An 18,002-nucleotide genomic window follows, 5' to 3' on the forward strand; every position below is an offset into this window, starting at 1 on the left:
TTTCACATGCACTATATACTTTATAAAGTAAGTGTCTTCGTTTTTATCACTCGCTTGCAGCCACGTGGCTTAAACTGCAATATATCGTTAACTTCTTAAATTTCACTCGATAGTGTAGCGATTCGGCGCAAGAAACGTTGAGCAACCCTGTATATGTAGCGCATTTTATAAATATACAAATGCAAACATATCTACATATACATATATACACTTTTGTGTATGCAGACCCACCAGCATCGCATATATCCATGCAAGTCATTAGTCCAAGTAGTTAATTGTAGCACCTCAGTCTTGCTCAATCATTTTGGCGCCGCCTTTTCCAACAAATTTGCTGACTGGTAGGCAAAACAAGTTTGATAATAATCAGTAGCGAGACCCTAAATATCACCTAGAATCGAGTAAATTCTATGTTGCAGGCTGATGTAACTCATAATAGGATGCAATCAGCTGTGTTAAACATGGACCACAGCGGCAATTTGATATGAGCCGACACATACACACACGCGCACACACGCACACTTGCAGATATATCAATGTGGATTGTGTGTTGTGAAGCAACTTGCCGACTGGACACTTTGCTTGGTTTCACTTTTGCTGCAGCGCTTAATGCTTTTACCATACGGCCACCGAAACGGGGCCACAACGCACCGCCGTAATTGCTGTAGACACTCAGGCGAACGTCATTCCGGTTGGCGGCGCTGCAACACGAGGACGCTGGCGACGTATGTAACTGATGGACGCCCGCCCGAGTAGTAGTGCAGCGTAGTTGGGAAAGTGCAGCAAAGTGCGCGACAGCAATTAACATTGTAAATTGCGAAGATTGCAACAAGCTGATTTGCCACAGCAATGAGCAAAAATCGACGGCATTCTTTGGCTGCAATTCTTTTTACATACATACATACATACATACCTATATATGTATGTATGCACATCCGGAGCTGCAATAGGCGCTGGCTTTTGTTGTTTTTGGTGTTGGTGGTTTTATTGTTGTTGCAGGAATGATGATGATGATGACACACAATAGGGCATTTTTAGGACTTATTAAGATTCTAGGTCGGTAATTCCGAAATGCCAAGCGTCGGAGAAAGGCTGCAAGCATACATATGCCTAGTATATACATACATATGTAGTTGATGATTCTGTGAGTGCATAAGTATGTATGCACTTAAGTGCAAGTCAAGCCAGCATCTTCAAAACGAAAATTGCACAACCAACCTGTTGTTACTTATAAGGATATTTCCCTTATAGGTGCATAACTGTAACTGTAGCATATATGTATACACACATATACAAATATACACATATATATACATACATATGTAGTATACGTGTGACATTTTTAAAGCATTTACTGGTACTGTCACATGAGCTTTTAATGCAATATGAGCTTTTGTTGTGTGTGAGACGAGTCCAACCGGCCCCTTACATTTAGGAAACATCTGTTCTGATCAGGTGACATTTGATGGAAAGTACCAAAAGCAGAGATGGACTTTTACTGTTTAAAAAAGAAAGAAAAACAAGAGAAAACATAAACTTCGGTTAAACTGTAACTATAACAACTTTCACATATACAAAAGTTTCTTTACAAGAACTTGATCCAATCTGAAAAATCTCTTCGAAGATTACACCGTTCTCTCGTACATGGCAAATTTCGTAAATATATCTAATCTAATAAAAAAGTTTTCCATATAAGCTCTTGATTCGGACGGTTCAGTTTGTATGACAGCTATATGTTATAGTGGTCCGATATCTACGGTTTCGACAATTCTGCGACCTCTTAGGAAGAAACGGTCCTGTGCCGAATTTCAAATCGATATTTCAAACTCTGAGGGACTAGTTCGCGTATATACATAGACAGACGGATAGACGAGATGGCCATTTTGGTGCTAAAAACTGTATGGCAAACTTAACATACATTGAAATAAGGAGCATGTAGTATATGTACTCCGAATTTCTTCAAGATTTTTTTGGTACTAGATAAAAATAAAAAACCGAAAACTAATAGGGACTTCAAGAATTCACGTTCAATAAGGAATGGCTCACGCGCACATCGCTGCACTTATGGTCAACATGATCGGCGCTTACTGAGTGTACTATTCGCAACACCATCACCCATCTGGGGGCCTCAAGCATTCATTATTGGATAATATTCGATCGAATAGATCACGTCCAGTACACAGTGAAAAAAATAGAGAGCCGTAGCTGTACGCGACACCGCTGGAGGGTCGATTCGGCGCTGTTCGCAGCACCTCGGACTTATGGACTCCTTGAAACAAATTACGTCGAGAAAGAATACAAAATACAGCTTGTGCAAGAACTGAAGACGCTCAACCTTCCCAAGGAGATCCGATGTTTCCGTGCTAGATTTTGTTCAGCGATTTCTGACTCCATGGATATGTAAACAAGAAAAATTGTCGTATTTGTAACGAAGAGCAACCTGAAGTGATTCAAGAGTTGCCATTTCTGCCATCCAGAAAAAAGGTTTTGGTGTGGTTTGGAGGCCATTGGAATCATCGGTCTATATTTATTAAAAAATGATGCCGGTGAGAATGTAACCATCAAAGGCGACCGTTATCACGCCATGAAAACAGACTATTTAATGCCTGAAACTGAAAATCGTGATCTCGGTGACATTTGATTTCAACAAGACGTCGTCACTTCCCACACATCGAATCAATCAATAGATTTATTGAGAGAACACTTCGGTGAGCGGTCGATTGACCACCAAGATCATGTTAAACTTTTTCCTGTGCGGATATATAAAATCTAAAATATATACAGACAATTCGACTTCAATTCAAGCCTTGGAACAAAACACCACCTTTGATATTCACCAGTTACTAGTCGAAATACTCGAACGAGTCGAAAATTGGACTCAACGAAAGGATCATATGGTTCGTTACCTTCTTTTTTCACTCCTCGGCACATTGGTTTACATTGGTTTCATTTTAAAATCGGACTTAAAGGTAGTATACATCCAAAATTATAATTCAGCCTTTATCTAGCACGAATGTATGATGTTAACTAGTTAAAATACTAGAGGCCTGACAGTCAAATGCGAAAACTGTTGAACACTAGGGCACGACGTCACCTAATTTTACCAGAATATTTAAGTAGAAAGCGCATACCCAACTGTGACCCTTTGTTAAGCAATTTTTTTAAAATCAGCTGCGCTTTCGATTGTGGCTTAGCATATTTCCACATCCTTACTTATATCTATCTAAAGAGAAAAGTGAGATAACTGTAACCCTTTAAGAACCTGATTACTCAATTAATGCCAGCCAAATATTATTTTTATCGAAGAATAAGGCAGCACCTAATGTTTACGAACGCACTTATTAGACACCTCTGCGCTTCAGTGGAAATGGCCGCATTCGCGCAATTTTGCTAAAAGCCACAGTATCTGTCTTTTCACACCGCCTGTCACAGCCCACTAGCGCGCAACACCTACGCGTTCGTCGTTCTCCGTTCGCGCCGTTCTTTACGCATTCCAACAATGCTCTGGCATGGCATAAACAAGACTTTTGTTTGGGCCAACGATGGCACTTATGAAAATTAAAAATACTGATAATAACAGTGATAATGCGAAAATATATGCGAAAACATGTGCAGACATTAGCGTGGGAAGCAATTTAAGCATTTGGCATAGAATAGAACAGCCTCGTCATGCAAAGGCATTCGTATCTAAATGCGCAGACATTTATATCGCTTATGTTCAAAAGAAATCGCATGAAAGTGTGAAAACTTTGCATATGTACATACTTACATATGTATGTGTATCGGAACGTTGCAAAGGTACAGACTGCTTGACACTGTAAACATGTTTCTTTAGTAGTCGAAGTACTTACTACCGCTGGCACTAAAATTATAAAAGGGCAATAAACGAAGCAAATAAACGAACCATTACTTTCGATAGGAAAACTCAATATTAAGCGCACACCTGGTCTAAAATTTAAATAAATCGATTATTTTCATATTTAGATATGTTAGTCCTTTAAAAATAAAATCTCAATATTAAGCGCACACCTGGTATAAAATTTAAATAAATCGATTATTTTCATATTTAGATATGTTAGTCCTTTATAAATAAAAATAAATCGAAAACTCAAATAATTTTTGAATTACAGCCTTCTTGCGTAGGCAGGTACAGACTTTTAGGCTTTTAGGGGACCCATTGTGAAACCACCTGGAAAAAAATCCCCACACTCTTATCAAAGTAGGCACTGATAGCAAGAGGGGACTCACTAAATTATGTACTCTGTATTACCCTGTACTTTAGATGAAGTTCATCAATTCAAGAAGTTTTATATTTGCAACTTTCTAGACATCGTGCACATAGCTACAGGCAGATAGATTCCTTCTTTGAATAAAGTCTGCACTGGCTAGTTCTTCTGCTTCACAGTTGCCAGGAATATCTTTATACAAAGAAATCAAGGCATTCTTTTGCGATCTTCACTCGAACGTAAAGCCCTCTTAAGTGCAGCCAGTTCAATTAACTCAATCAGTTTATCTTCAGGCACATTTACGTTGCTTTTTATTTACAATTTCCCGGTAATTTTTTTATCACAATGAATGCACTTAGTGATCCATTACATACATTGATCTACCAGTTTGTTGATCTGTTCGAAAATCGGCTTTTAGCTGACTGAAAGCCACCAATATTTTGCATAAAATGCAAACTTATTTTCAAACACTGTCATTTTGTCTATTTTTGATTTTTTTTTTTTCGATCGTGGGTCCTTATACGGACAATACGGATGGAGAAGGCTGGAATCATAGCAGCAGATTGCGTGTAAATCGAAAAAATTAAATTTTTTCCTGAATATGCGTTCTTAAAATATGGCCAAATATATGCCCTTATAGCTTCAAAATAAAGTTGAACATCCTTACTCGAACTTTTATAACTTGAAGTTCTCTTCACTCGAACTCTTGACTTGACAATTGAAGTTAAATTTCCTTCCATAACTCGAGGCCTCTCTAACGAAGTTAATTTTTATACTCTCGCAACAAAGTTGCTAAAGAGAGTACTATAGTTTTAGTTATGTGAAATAACGGTTGTTTGTAAGTTCTAAAACTAAAAGAGTCGGATATAGGGTTATACTTATATACCAAAGTGATCAGGGTGACGAGTAGAGTTGAAATCAGGTTGTCCGTCTGTCCGTCCGTCCGTGCAAGCTGTAACTTGAGTAAAAATTGAGATATCATGATGAAACTTGGTACTTGTTCTTGGCTCCATAGGAAGGTTAAGTTCGAAAATGGGCAAAATCGGCCCACTGCCACGCCCACAAAATGGTGGAAAGCGAAAACCTATAAAGTGTCATAACTAAGCCATAAATCAATATATATTTAAGTGAAATTTGGCACAAAGGATCGCATTAGGGCGTCATAACTAAGCCATAAATCAATATATATTATTTGGACGTAATTTTTTTGGAAAAGCGGGCGTGGCCCCGCCCCCTACTAACTTTTTTGTACATATCTCGAAAACTACTACAGCCATGTCAACCAAACTGTATAGAGTCGTTTCTTTTAGGCATTTCCATATACATTTCAAAAATGGAAGAAATCGGATAATAACTACGCCCACCTCCCATACAAAGGTTATGTTGAAAATCACTAAAAGTGCGTTAACCGCCTAACAAAAAACGTCAGAAACACTAAATTTTACTTAAGAAATGGCAGAAGTAAGCTGCATCCAGGTTTTTTTTTAATTGAAAATGGGCGTGGCGTCGCCCACTTATGGACCAAAAACCATATCTCAGGTTCTCTATATGATATTTTCTTAACACCCTGATGACATGTACCATATGGATGAAATCGGTTCACAACCACGCCTGAAATCTCGATTATCACTTTATCATGCGAGAGTATAAAATGTTCGGTGACACCCGAACTTAGCCCTTCCAAATAAGTTGTTTAGATATGAAAGATGTTACCTCAAAGTACTGTAAATCGTTCGAGCTGTTTATTTATAATAATTGTAGATTTTTGGTGACTCGAACCAAAATAGATCTAGCAACTTTAACGTAGAATACACTTGATCTTTTCTATTAATGTTCTCTTAAAACAACTCTTTACTTTCTTGTACTGAATATCTTTCTTTTCCTTATCAAATTTATGTACGTTTTTCAATAAGATAGTCAAACTCTCAAACATGAGGGCAGAGAAATTGCAAAGAAAAAACAACTAGAGACACATACAGCTTTGGTTAAGTGTGTAGTACTTGTATATAATATAGCCAAAAAAAGATTTTCTATTTACCTCCCAAGAAAGGACAAAACAGTCTGAAACATGCTGGTTTGGCACTGGGAACTTAGAAAATATCGGATGGAACAAACAACTGGTATAAATTCATTAAACTGGTATAATCAAAATGTAATTAAAATAGTAAACTTTAATGAGTTATGAATATATTCTTTTTATCATGAGCAAATATTTAAATAAAAATAAAATTTTAATAGTGCCACGAAGTTGGCACTTTCCAAGAAGCGAGCTTCGGAGACGCTATGAAATACATACATCAATGATCAGCAAAGCCGAATCGATCAATTCTTACTGCCTCTAAGAGTGCGAATCAGTCACTAAGTTTTTGAGATATCAATTTAAAATTTTGCACACGTTCTTGTCTCTCCAAGAAGCTGCTTATCAGATGGAAGATATCGACGGAGTCAATAGAGTCGTGTCTGGCGCATATGGAGGCCTCGTTACAGTATTAATTTTATCCAAGAATTCAGGAACAAGCAACGAATTGTGTGCTTTTATTAAACGAAAATCGTCAAGCACATAAAAATCAGCCTTAGCAGCTGCTATCGAAAAAATAAGCAAAGAATACAACAGAAAATTTTTTCGTAGCGCAGTGGAAATTATATCAACATAGGTTATTTTAGGTTAATCTGGTAGGCCAGTAAGCCACTCATAGACCTGTTTTGGGCGTTTACGTTTATATCAACATAATAAAAACAATTTGGACTCTTCAGACCCGCAAAATTTTAAACTTCACTTTATTTTCTGAACACAACTCGTACTTTTCCTATTGAACCTACTAATTGACTGCTATACTTCAGACTAAAATCAGACAATCGACAGCTCATACTGCCTCGTCTTGCAAAAGTAGCAGTCACCTTTAAGAAGAAAGGATAGTATACTGACCCCTTTAAGATTACATTTCCTACAAGTTGTAAGCTCTGATACTTTACATAAAATTTATTTCGCTGCAAGACATTTCACTAAGGCGATTTAAAAATAGCTACTCATGTCTGCTCCCTTCTAAGTTGTATTCATATGTCCATGTTAATAACACTTTAATACTTCGTGTGGGCACAAAGTATGCGCAACGATTTACTTTGAACCCCCTCAATGGATCTAAGTAGGCTTAAAGTGAATGTCGTGACGGCATTCCAATAAAAAACAACATTTTATTGCATTGCTTAAACTTAACTTCGACTTACATCATCCGCGCTCGTGTCATATGCCAAATGATTGTTGTGCAACTCCTCCGATTGTACGCGATGATGATCGCGTGCCACCCGCGAGTGTTCAATTTCATACTGTTGTTGCTGCTGCTGCTGTTGCTGTTGCTGTTGCTGTTGCTCTTGCCGATACCAATGCTGACGCCTTTGTAATTGCATTTGTGCTTGCCATTGCTCTTGATTATGTCGCAATTGCTGATGATGTGCCGTTCTCAAATAATCGCTTGTGACATGCGCGGGCCGCCACTCGACATCTACAATGCCAGCATCAATGCCACTGTCATAACCGTAGCCATAACCGATATCGGGCACAGCAAGTGGCTGTTGCTCCGCATTCGACTCGTTCGGCTCATCATCATCGGCATTGTAATCATAATACTCCAAATCATCATCCTCATAATCTCTTGTCTTGTCTTTGTCATTGGACGTGTTTTCGGTCGTGAGCCCAGCACCATGCGTTTCGGCAATCGCTATGCGCTCCTTAAGACCGCCTACTGTTGAATGATGCGCATGCAACAAGGCGGCGCTCGTAGTGTTGCTATCAGTGTCTACGTTAATTTGACTGCTGGCGTGCACGAGTTTATTAATGTGCGTCTTCATAGGCAAGTCCACTGTTGGTGCTGCTGGTGCTGCTGCTGCTGGAGCTTGTATTATATGAGGTACAGATGTCATCGGCGTTGCGCTTGTACGACTCAAATCGGCCCCTGGCTGCAGTTTGTGGTGTTTATGATGCTGTTGTTGTTGTTGTTGTTGTTGTTGTTTTAGAGGTTGCTGTTGGCGTATTATCGGCTGATGATAATAATTTTGCGTGCCTTTGTTCGCCTCATCAGCGGCAATTGTGTGTTCGTTGTGTTTCGTAGGCGGCCAAGTCGGCTTCACCAGTTCTTCTGCACTGGCATCGACAACGGCTTCGGTGTCATTATCCGTCGCTGTGGTGGTTGACGTCGTTGTCGTAGTCCTTGACTTTTGCGCGTTCCTATGATGCGCATGCGTGTGCAGCGCATTATGCTTCTGTTGTTTTTGTTGTTGTTGTTGTTCTAGACGATTATCTAGATCTAATTGTAATCTTAGTTTGTGTTGTTGCTGTTGTTTGTGCGCGCCACGTTGTAAGTACAGACTTTCGGTTGCATCATCCGGCAACGCTGGCGTCGTTGATTCACTGGCAGCCGCCGCGGCACTTTCGCTTTTCGCCGCATCACGTACGTCAGCGTGCTGTCTGTGTCGGCTGTGGTGTGCTGTGCGCAGATGCGCGGTTCTATGCCGCACGTGATGCTGCTGCACTAGATTTTCATTTTCTAATAATTCCAGGCCACGACGCGCTTCCCCATCATAGCTGGTGGCTAATGGCTGTGCAATCTGCACGCCCAGGCAGGTTAGCACTACAACAACAGCCAATAGGTTTTGCATTGTACTCGGCGTTTCACGCAATGCGGAAAATACTGTTTTAACGCGCAGCGCTCTTCTGTTTCGTCTTCTGCCGCTACTTCGTATGTTTTTATTGCTGCTTCGTTCACTTTTAACTTTTTACACTTTAAATGGTTTGAGAATTTTCACTTTTTCACACCTTCCAGCTGCCACTTGACGTACACCATTCACTTCACTGGATACATAAGCCGCCTAAATGGATACAGTTCGTACACATTAAATATTTGCCAAGAACTTTTTATGTCAAAATTAACTACATTATACCGGTTCAATGATTCGTTTGCTTGTGTGCGAGTCTGTCGGTCTGTGTGTCCCTATATTTGCTTGTCTCTTTGTGTTTTGGACTCCCTTTGGGCAGCCTATATAGAGGTGCTATGTACACATATCAAGATGTGAGTTCAAATTTAAATACGTGAGGTATTAACGAGTGCTGTCCGTTAAGTACTTAGCCGTGCCGACCGTTCAGGTCAGCAAGCGCAACCGAAAGCCCACTTCATAACTGTGCTATGAAGCAATCGGTAAGAGTTTTTGAGTCGCTTCATGACGGTCGACTAACCTTGGATCCACTGAAGCAATCGGAAAGAGTTTTTAAGACCAAGAAATAGTCGCAGCAATGGACTTCACACGACGAATTTGCTTCAAAGAAGGTGAGGACTTATCAGCGGAAATGCTGAAACTGAAATGTGGTCACCATTTTCTGAGATTCACAAAGTGTAATCTACAACACTTTGTCTCCACTCTACTAAGCTGAATTATCAGGCCGACTGGATGCCGAATTCCAGAAAAGACTATATAAATTGGCAAAGAAAAAATTACTATTTTCCACTGAGGCGTCTCACCAACTCACAGATCCACCATAGACACTGACAAATAAGTCCAACTGGGCTACGAACTGCTGCCCAACTACCCTATTCTCCAGATATGGCTACGTGCAACTTCATTTTGTTTCCATACATAGAAAACTCACTCTCTAGACAGAAAGTTAGAGTATCCTGGTATCGAAGTATCAACTTAAAGGGCGACTATGTTGAGAACACTATCATAGAGATCTACTTTACAGACCTCAAGATAAGGGACTTTTCAGTTGACGTACAGAAGTTGAAGAATCCTAGTATACGAGTATCGAGCTAAAAAGAAATTGATTTAAGAACACCATCATGGAGAACTACTTTACAGGCCTCCAGATAATAATTTCAATAATTTTCGTTCTACTCTTCTAGACTAAGTACCTAATGCACAACCCTCGTTACGTTGTGTCTGTTTTGTATCAATTTCGTGCACTTCACTGTGTTTCCAGTTCGAAAATACACTTTATAAAGTCTTCTATCTTTTGCGCCTGTTTGCAGCGGTCAAGCCATTAGGCCGACGAGAAAATGCAGACTCGGTGCTGGAACAGCAGCCGTTAAATACTGCTAAGTGGCAGCCATTAAGGCAATGTTTAGTAATGTCTAACAACACCAATTACCAGCACTTGATTAACATTTTTGTTGTTGGCTCTTGGTGAAGCAGCGCTACTGCTCACCACCGACTAATGTAAGTTATATATGAGGAGTCTAACGTCATCGGTCGATCGGTTGGTCGTTCAGTCGGTTGGTTGGTCGCTCGGTCAATCTTTCTGTGGACTTTTAGAGGCTACTATTCTACATTTAATATTTGCATACGCGTTTGCTTTGTTTGTACACACATAAGTCTCGCCTTATTAATTGCCTTGTCAGAGGCGCTGTCAGCCGTCAGCTGTCAGTTTGCTATTGTTGTTCTTGTTGCTGTTGCGTCCAGTTCACGTTTAACACGCTATTAAGCAATACAAATGGATAGTTTTTATCGCTAGTGCGGCTAGCTTTTGGCTGACTGTAGGCTAATGCCTGTGAAGCTGCTGATTGACCCAATTAATCAGTTTTGCGCTCTCGTATTAACGCACTGGGGATCTTCGGCGCACGGCCGACAAACACACGCAATTAGATAATCAAAACATTTGGAAGTTGTTTATGGCACATTCAGATGAGCTTATAATTATTCATACATTCCGTATGTATATACATATGTATTTGTTGGAACACTTGTTCTAGCACGACTGGGATTGAAAAGTGTTTGCGCAGCGGTAAACGCCCCGTAAATATATCGGTATATATTAGTTTCTATATATAAACATAAACGACAAGTAGAACAAGTTTAGTATGACACAAGTTGTGATAATGCAAAATATGTGACTTGTTTTCGATTTATTGACTCGAGCACTCAAACATGTGCCAACATTTGTTGGGAAATATTTTGTACCAAAAATTTATAAATAATTTTTTTGCACTCAAATAGCGGCTCTCGGGCTAATTTTTAATTGCTTCTATTCAGTGAGTGAGGAAAAGATGCGAAAATAAACAGAAAGGCAGGCGCCATATGCTCGTTATTCTTGCGAGGGTGGTCCAGTTATGACTTAGCCTCAAGTGTAGTACTCGTATATTGTTGCCGCACGTCGATGTTTGATGAGTCAAACGGGACAAAATCTCATTATCTTCTATTGATAGAGACTACCGACATAGCGTGCAATAAATTGCTGACAGAGAAGGCATTTTAAAGAACCGAGTTGATCATATTTTCATAAATTATTGGGCATGAATAAGCTGTTAGTTAGAGCAGTGCCGTGTAAACTCATTACGGCCAGCAAGCGCTATCGTGAGATTACTTTACAACAATGTTTGAAGGCAAGCGGACAAAGTTTTTCGTTTCGTGAATCTGGAGTGCAGTCTCCTTGAAGTGATATTGGAGCGATATCAGCCTTGAGTTTGCCCACTGTGAGACAAGACTCCTTATCTTCAATATTGAGTTATTTTATGATTAAACTGGTTTAGGTGGTTATCTGCAACAAAAGTATTGCAGGAAACTGTAAGTCTTATCAGCTCGCTAGGATAGGTACTTCAGGTTCAACAGTTATGAAATCGAGTAGGAGCTCCGGTGTCATTTTGAGGTTCAATGCTGAACTGTCGGGCCTCTGACCGAATCAGCAAACACTGGTCTACTACCAGCAGCTGTGAAGTCATAATGTTCTTCTGGCCTAAGATAAATCATAAGCGGTTCAGGGAACTCTTCCTTCTCAGCAAGGTTAATCTTTAAATGGTTGTAGGATTTCTAACTAGAAACTGTCCTACGGGAATTCAAGCAGTAAGACTGTCGGTATCATGGCAAAAATATCTCGGATCTCATACTTTTGAACATCCGGTTGGAAAAAATAAAAATAAAACACCTAAGCAGATTTGTCAAAGGTTTAGGGCGATTTTGCCGATAGGACGATCTTCAACGTCGAAAAAACTTGTACTTAATTCGCGAACTCCGAAACTCCGAAAAACGCGAAACTACACTATCAGTCGGAAAGGGGGGGGGGGGGGGGGGGGGGGGGGGGGGGGGGGGTGGGGGGGGGGGGGGCGGTCACTGATTTCTAGGAACCATAAGTTGATTTTTCTTTCTTGGTCTCTATTTTATACCAGTGACTGCATGTTTTGTTGACGACCACAGCCGTGTCTGAGTGTCTGAGTGCTAAACGAAGGAGTTTCTGCATGATTTTCTCAACGTCGAAAAATGTTGGATCGAATGGTACTCACCGGAGACCAAGGAACAGTCGAAATAGGCGACTTAACCCGCCAAACTTGCTGTGAAAAAAGTGAAAGCTGTAATTATCAGCCGGAATGGGGCACGGTCACTAATTTCGATGAATCACAAGTTGGGATCTATTTCGACTAACCAGAGAATTTCGCAGATCTCAAGAAAAAGTATTTTTGGACGAATTAAAAGAGTTGGAGCACAATTTTTTAAAATAAAACGTATGTATCGGACGAATTAAAAGAGAATGAGCATCGCAACACTATTTTAAGAAATAATTCTTGAATAAAAAAATCCTTTTGTAGCTTTAATAATTAAAATAAAAAATTCTAATAACCGTTGGTGTAAATTTTTAAAAATTTCATTTTCCATTTTTTTTTTTTTTTTTTTTTTTTTTTTNTTTTTTTTTTTTTTTTTTTGCTTTTTTCAACCTTTTCGTTCTTTATCGGCGCTCTTTTATTTATGGAACATCGCGCTTTTCACATTCACACACATAAATATTTATTATAATTTTTCACTTTGATATCGTGTCGGTTGCCAAGTTCGAAGAACACGTCAAGGCACCTTTTGACGCCCACTTATTTATGAAATGTCTAGGCGATCTGGACACTGCGACCAAGTGGCATCTTCGGCAAGTCTCAAACTGTTTTATCTATTTGTAATGGGCCGTCAGTTGCCACTGTGGCAGCGTGTGTTGGTGGGAAATCCAAATATAGCCGCGGCATACGTTGCCAATTTGACCACGCGTTCTGGCCACCTGATTGTCACAGACTCGTTGTGCGTTGCGCGAAGACGCACTAAAATTACAACAACACAACTACAATTACACTAAATGCATACGTATGTGCTTATTGCAATCAATTCACTCATAATAATAACGCAGAACAAGTTCACTCGCCAAAGCTGATGCACATGCAAATTCCTGCATTTGTGTGTGTGTGTATGTATGTGCGGATATTTATTGCACGTTAAGGTGAAGTTCACAGCATTCTACAATCTTTTTAATTTTTTGTTTTCTACACAATATTGCTTTATTTATTTTTAATCGGCACGATCAGTTTAGTTGTTGCTTACGAGTTTTGCATTCAGCTGCGGGGAATCGCTCGAATTCGCACTGTGAACCGGCACATTCAGATCTGCGGATAGACGCGTTCGCATACCGTCATATAGCGCACTTATATTGCTCACATCGCGTGCAAGAATCTTCACGAAATCAAAAAAAAAAAAAAAAACATACATATATTATTTTTTCACTTTCATTGCACAGGTCTGACAAGCCCCGACAGCTGGCCGTAAGATTTTTGAATCCTTTCGACAACAGAATCAAAATACCGTGTATTATATGTTAGTCACCCAGTCTTGGTCAAGTGCCATAAACAACACAATAAGACACACTTTGTAAAAAATCTGGACGCTCTAAATACATATGTATGTAGGGAAATTTGTTTAATAAATTTCGAATTTCGCTAAGCGTTCCACCGTATCCGCTGTACGCGTTGTTGCCTCGCTCGCTGTTCTCGCGTGTCTGTCGCAACGGCGCATGTGTTGCCGCAAGCTGGCAGGCAGCTAGCAGTCTTGCTGCTGATCGTGTCGTCGTCGTCCATCGTTGCCGGCGTCATACACAGTCAGTGCCGGAGCCGGTATGAGCGCCAGCGTTGTCGTCGTCGCCGAATATTGTGTGTTATTTGCGTTGGCCGTCGTGCTTACGGTTGACGCATCGCCATCATTATCATAATCAACAATATGATCATCATTATCGTCATCGTCATAATCAACGACGACGATGATCACCAACAACATTCGCATTATTTAAGTTTGTCTTAACTCTTTCGGGTGTTTTCGCTGGATTCTCTGCGTCGCCGTCGTAGGGCGTGTGGATACAGCTGTTGCGCTGGCTGGCATTGTCTTTTTTCATTCAATTAACGTCGCTGGTGAAATCCTGCAAAATATTTTTTCAATAATGAAGTTACGTTATACATACATACATACGCGTTTATGAATGTGTCTTATTGATAGCTCATCAGACCATCTGTTCAGCTGCGACAGTCGTTGTATGAATGAATCGGTATTGAATTGCTCCAATTTGAGCATTTACACCCTTTAATTATTCCACGTCAATGTGATTATATGTACTTATGAATATATATGTGTATACATACATATACACAACAACACAACTATGTATATGCATACATATATATTATATACATATTTCTCATATAAATTCCTTATCTACTCATAAATAAGCAAAATTATTAGGAATTCCCCACGAGCTGAAATTTAATTCAATGTATACGCTCGCTCCTTATTTGTGTGTGATCGTGATTTCGCCGTCCAAACGTTCAATTTCATCAAATTTTTTCAATGGCGGTCATCATAAATGATGACTTACAACCAGTCTAAAATTTTGGTTACTTACTTAATAAATATCACGTTCCAATATTTGCCATACGTGCCAAATATCGCAATTTTTCGGTTCGAGAGAATGATCTCAATCTTATGATTCGGTTTACTTATGTGTTCCTTATGTTCAATTGTGGCTGTAAAAGTTGTCTCATAAAAAAAACATTAAAATTCTCAGCTCTAGAAAAATAACAAGTAAATCAAAAAACTCATAGATGGCGCTACTTGAATTAAATCCATAAGATTTTTAGTTGCCCCTAACCTTCGAAGGGCGCTTGTATAAAATTGACAGCTGTCGAATGATTAGTTTGTGAATTGTGGCATTTTGAGTGAAGCAACTTTTGTTATTGAAAAAAAAACTGGATGAAAAGGTCATAAAAGACAACAAATTAATTTTGGATGTCCGTAAAGCGAAGTTGTTCGATAAAGGAGGGGCTCTAAAGATGTCAACTGTACATTTGTATATCATATTATTAACGAACATTAGGATATGGGAAAGCTTTATACGAAATAGGTGTCGTATGAGTTCTCTTTTGACCAAACCCAACGACGAGTTGATGACCGTTCCCACGGCAGTCGGGTCTACGAAAACCGGAACCGACCTGGATTTTTATCCGGCCAAGGACTGTCAACTCGGCAGAATTCTGCCGTTACAACAACAACAACAACAACGAGTTGATGATTCGGAGCAGTGATCGGAGAGGAGATGGTCCCAGTTTTTTTCACTACGAAGCCCAATCGACAGCCATCCGAGTGGACTGCAAGCGCTGAACCCGCTCCAAAGAGTCGGCTAGAAAGACTAGTATTATTGGACAGTCTGAGACGAAATCGCCGTTAAACGTCCGCATTGACAAAAATATTAAAGTTCTTTTTTACCAACGGAATTTCTCCACTTCTGGACTGCAGCGACTATTTCCTGTTCGCAGATCTCAAAAGAATGTTCGTTGGGAAGAAATTTTCGTCGAGTTAAGAAGTGATCGATGAAACTGAAGCGTACTTTGAAGCAAACGACGTATCCGACTACAAAATTTGTATGGAAAAGTTGGAAATTGTTTTACCCTTTGAGGAACTATATGGAATAAAAAAATGAATTTTGCCAAAAAATTTCTTTTACAATAGTAGACCGAAGACATAGGTTTTAAGATCATAATTTCATATAAAGCTTAACTTAGTTAAATCAAATGATGTGTGAAGAGTACAATCGATTTTAGGACGCAACAATTTTCTGAAAAAGTTGCTAATGCTTCGTTTTTTTGTAAATCTTTGGTTCTGGCTGGATTTGTGGACTTTTAAATACGTATATATTTTAATGGTCTATCTTACTGGGAACGAAGTAATTTTGGTACTAAAACGGATTCAGTGACTATCAATCTTTTTTCTTTATTGGCGAAGACACCAGATGTTTTTTGGCTAACCAGAGAATACTTGGTCTAAGACAGGAAGTCGTGAGCTGCTTGAGTCACATGTAAAAGAATCGATTCCTGGCACCTCCCAAACTAATGGGAGCTCAGAGAACTTTCCTCACTTGCGCGAACTTCTACACATGGCTAAATTTCATTAGATCTTTGCAAAATTGTTTCATGTATACTAAGTCGGGTTTCCACCACGAAAACACTGAAAAATTTAGAAAATTGATATTTCAATGGATTCGATTTGTTTTTGTTGATATTCGTTGAAAAAACTATTCACTTAGCATTTTTTTTTTTGAAGAAAAGAGATCGCAGCAAGTATGTTTGAGAAAGAAACATAAACAAAATTCATTGCTCAGTCTACGTTTTTGACAGATATAGTTTCGGGTTCTGATAACTCAAAAATTCGATATGGCAACTCATTTCAAATAAAATGAAAAAAACTAAAGATAACCGATGCTAAAAAAAACTCGTCTCCAATTTTTGTTTAAAAGTCAAACCATTTTTAAACTTTTACCGAATTCCTTTCTTTGACTGTTTGATCAACAGTCCTTTATGATTTGCTACTATAAATAAGAATCCGATTCGGTAATAAATCCATAATAAATTTGCTTGGGAATTTGAAATTTTTACAAAAGTATGTGAATGTATATATGTATGTTCTGACAAGTAAAATTATTGTAATAGAGATAGAGCAACATATGCGATATTAAAATGATTCAAGCATAATGCCGCCATAGAACTTATCTTTGAACTCACACGTGCAATCTTGGGGAATGTTAACACCTTTTCCACTTCCACCATAAAAGACGCCATAGAAATATTTCTGGGCAAATATTGGCCACAGCTGTGGCACTACTTTAAAGTCAGTTGGTATGCAATTCATACAAACACACACACACGCACACATACCGGTGAATTAATCATTTTTTTTCCCAGAAACCCAACGTGTTGCATGCTTAAGTGCGTCGGCATGGCCTTTATATGAGGGAGCAAATCGGCAAGAACATTATGGTTTTCAGTTCAAAGTGGATTTGCTTTCGCAGCGAACTGCATTACGTGGAATTATGCAATTCGAGTTATCTGCTACAAATTAGTTTCGTGTATTTTTATGACTTTTCTCACACTTTGAAAGCAAGAGCATGAAACTGGCTGCAAGTATGCAATTATTTCGTAGAAGGAATTTTTTGAAATTTATATATTTTTTTGTTGGTTTTTGCCAATTTTTGTATAAATGAATATCAGTTTTATTTCATTAGTATTCGTTTTAATCCACATTCCTATACGCATTCATATCCGCACTTATCAAAGAGTTATGTAACTATTGAAGGTAATTTGTACCAGAAACTTCATTCAGCATCAAATGCGTACCTGACAAAATGCACACCTCACAATATGCTTTAGAGACACTACTTATATGAAAGTATATTTACCAAGTGTGATCTTGCATTTAATTAGCGGATTTTCATTATAAATTAGACTGACTATGAAGTATGCAAGTTTTTTTTTTCATAGATATATTTGATTAAATAATACTTACGGTATAGCACATCCTACAAACAACTGATAGAAATATAAATATCAACAAAAGGCATAATGAAATATATTTTCTACCATTTGCTTGAGCTTGTCTGGTTGCGAATCGAACAGACGGTTGGAATAAATGGCATATACTGGCTTCATTAAAAATTAATTTTTTTACTTTTTC

General features: G+C 38.8%; 1 protein-coding gene across 8 annotated transcripts in view; it reads right to left on the reverse strand.

Annotated features, from left to right (window-relative positions):
* The window catches only part of LOC108977609 (alpha-protein kinase 1-like), a 36,930-nt gene extending 22,940 nt beyond the window's left edge, over positions 1–13,990 (reverse strand). The window contains exons 1-3 of one of the 8 annotated variants that reach the window (XM_018947374.1): positions 12,485–12,724; positions 10,579–11,029; positions 7,449–9,086 (exon numbers count right to left, since the gene is read on the reverse strand). In XM_018947374.1, the coding sequence (XP_018802919.1) occupies positions 7,449–8,876 (1,428 nt within the window). In that variant the 5' untranslated portion in view covers positions 8,877–9,086; positions 10,579–11,029; positions 12,485–12,724. Of the gene's footprint in view, positions 1–7,448; positions 9,087–10,578; positions 11,030–12,484; positions 12,725–12,819; positions 12,846–12,913 lie in introns of those variants that run through there. The other 7 variants (XM_018947372.1, XM_018947371.1, XM_018947370.1 and 4 more) reach the window with 7 other exon arrangements.
* Between the last annotated feature and the right edge of the window lie 4,012 nt (positions 13,991–18,002).

Source organism: Bactrocera latifrons, unplaced genomic scaffold, assembly GCF_001853355.1.
Source record: "Bactrocera latifrons isolate USDA-ARS-PBARC rearing strain unplaced genomic scaffold, ASM185335v1 scaffold_92, whole genome shotgun sequence".
In the NCBI taxonomy this organism is placed as follows: domain Eukaryota; kingdom Metazoa; phylum Arthropoda; class Insecta; order Diptera; family Tephritidae; genus Bactrocera; species Bactrocera latifrons.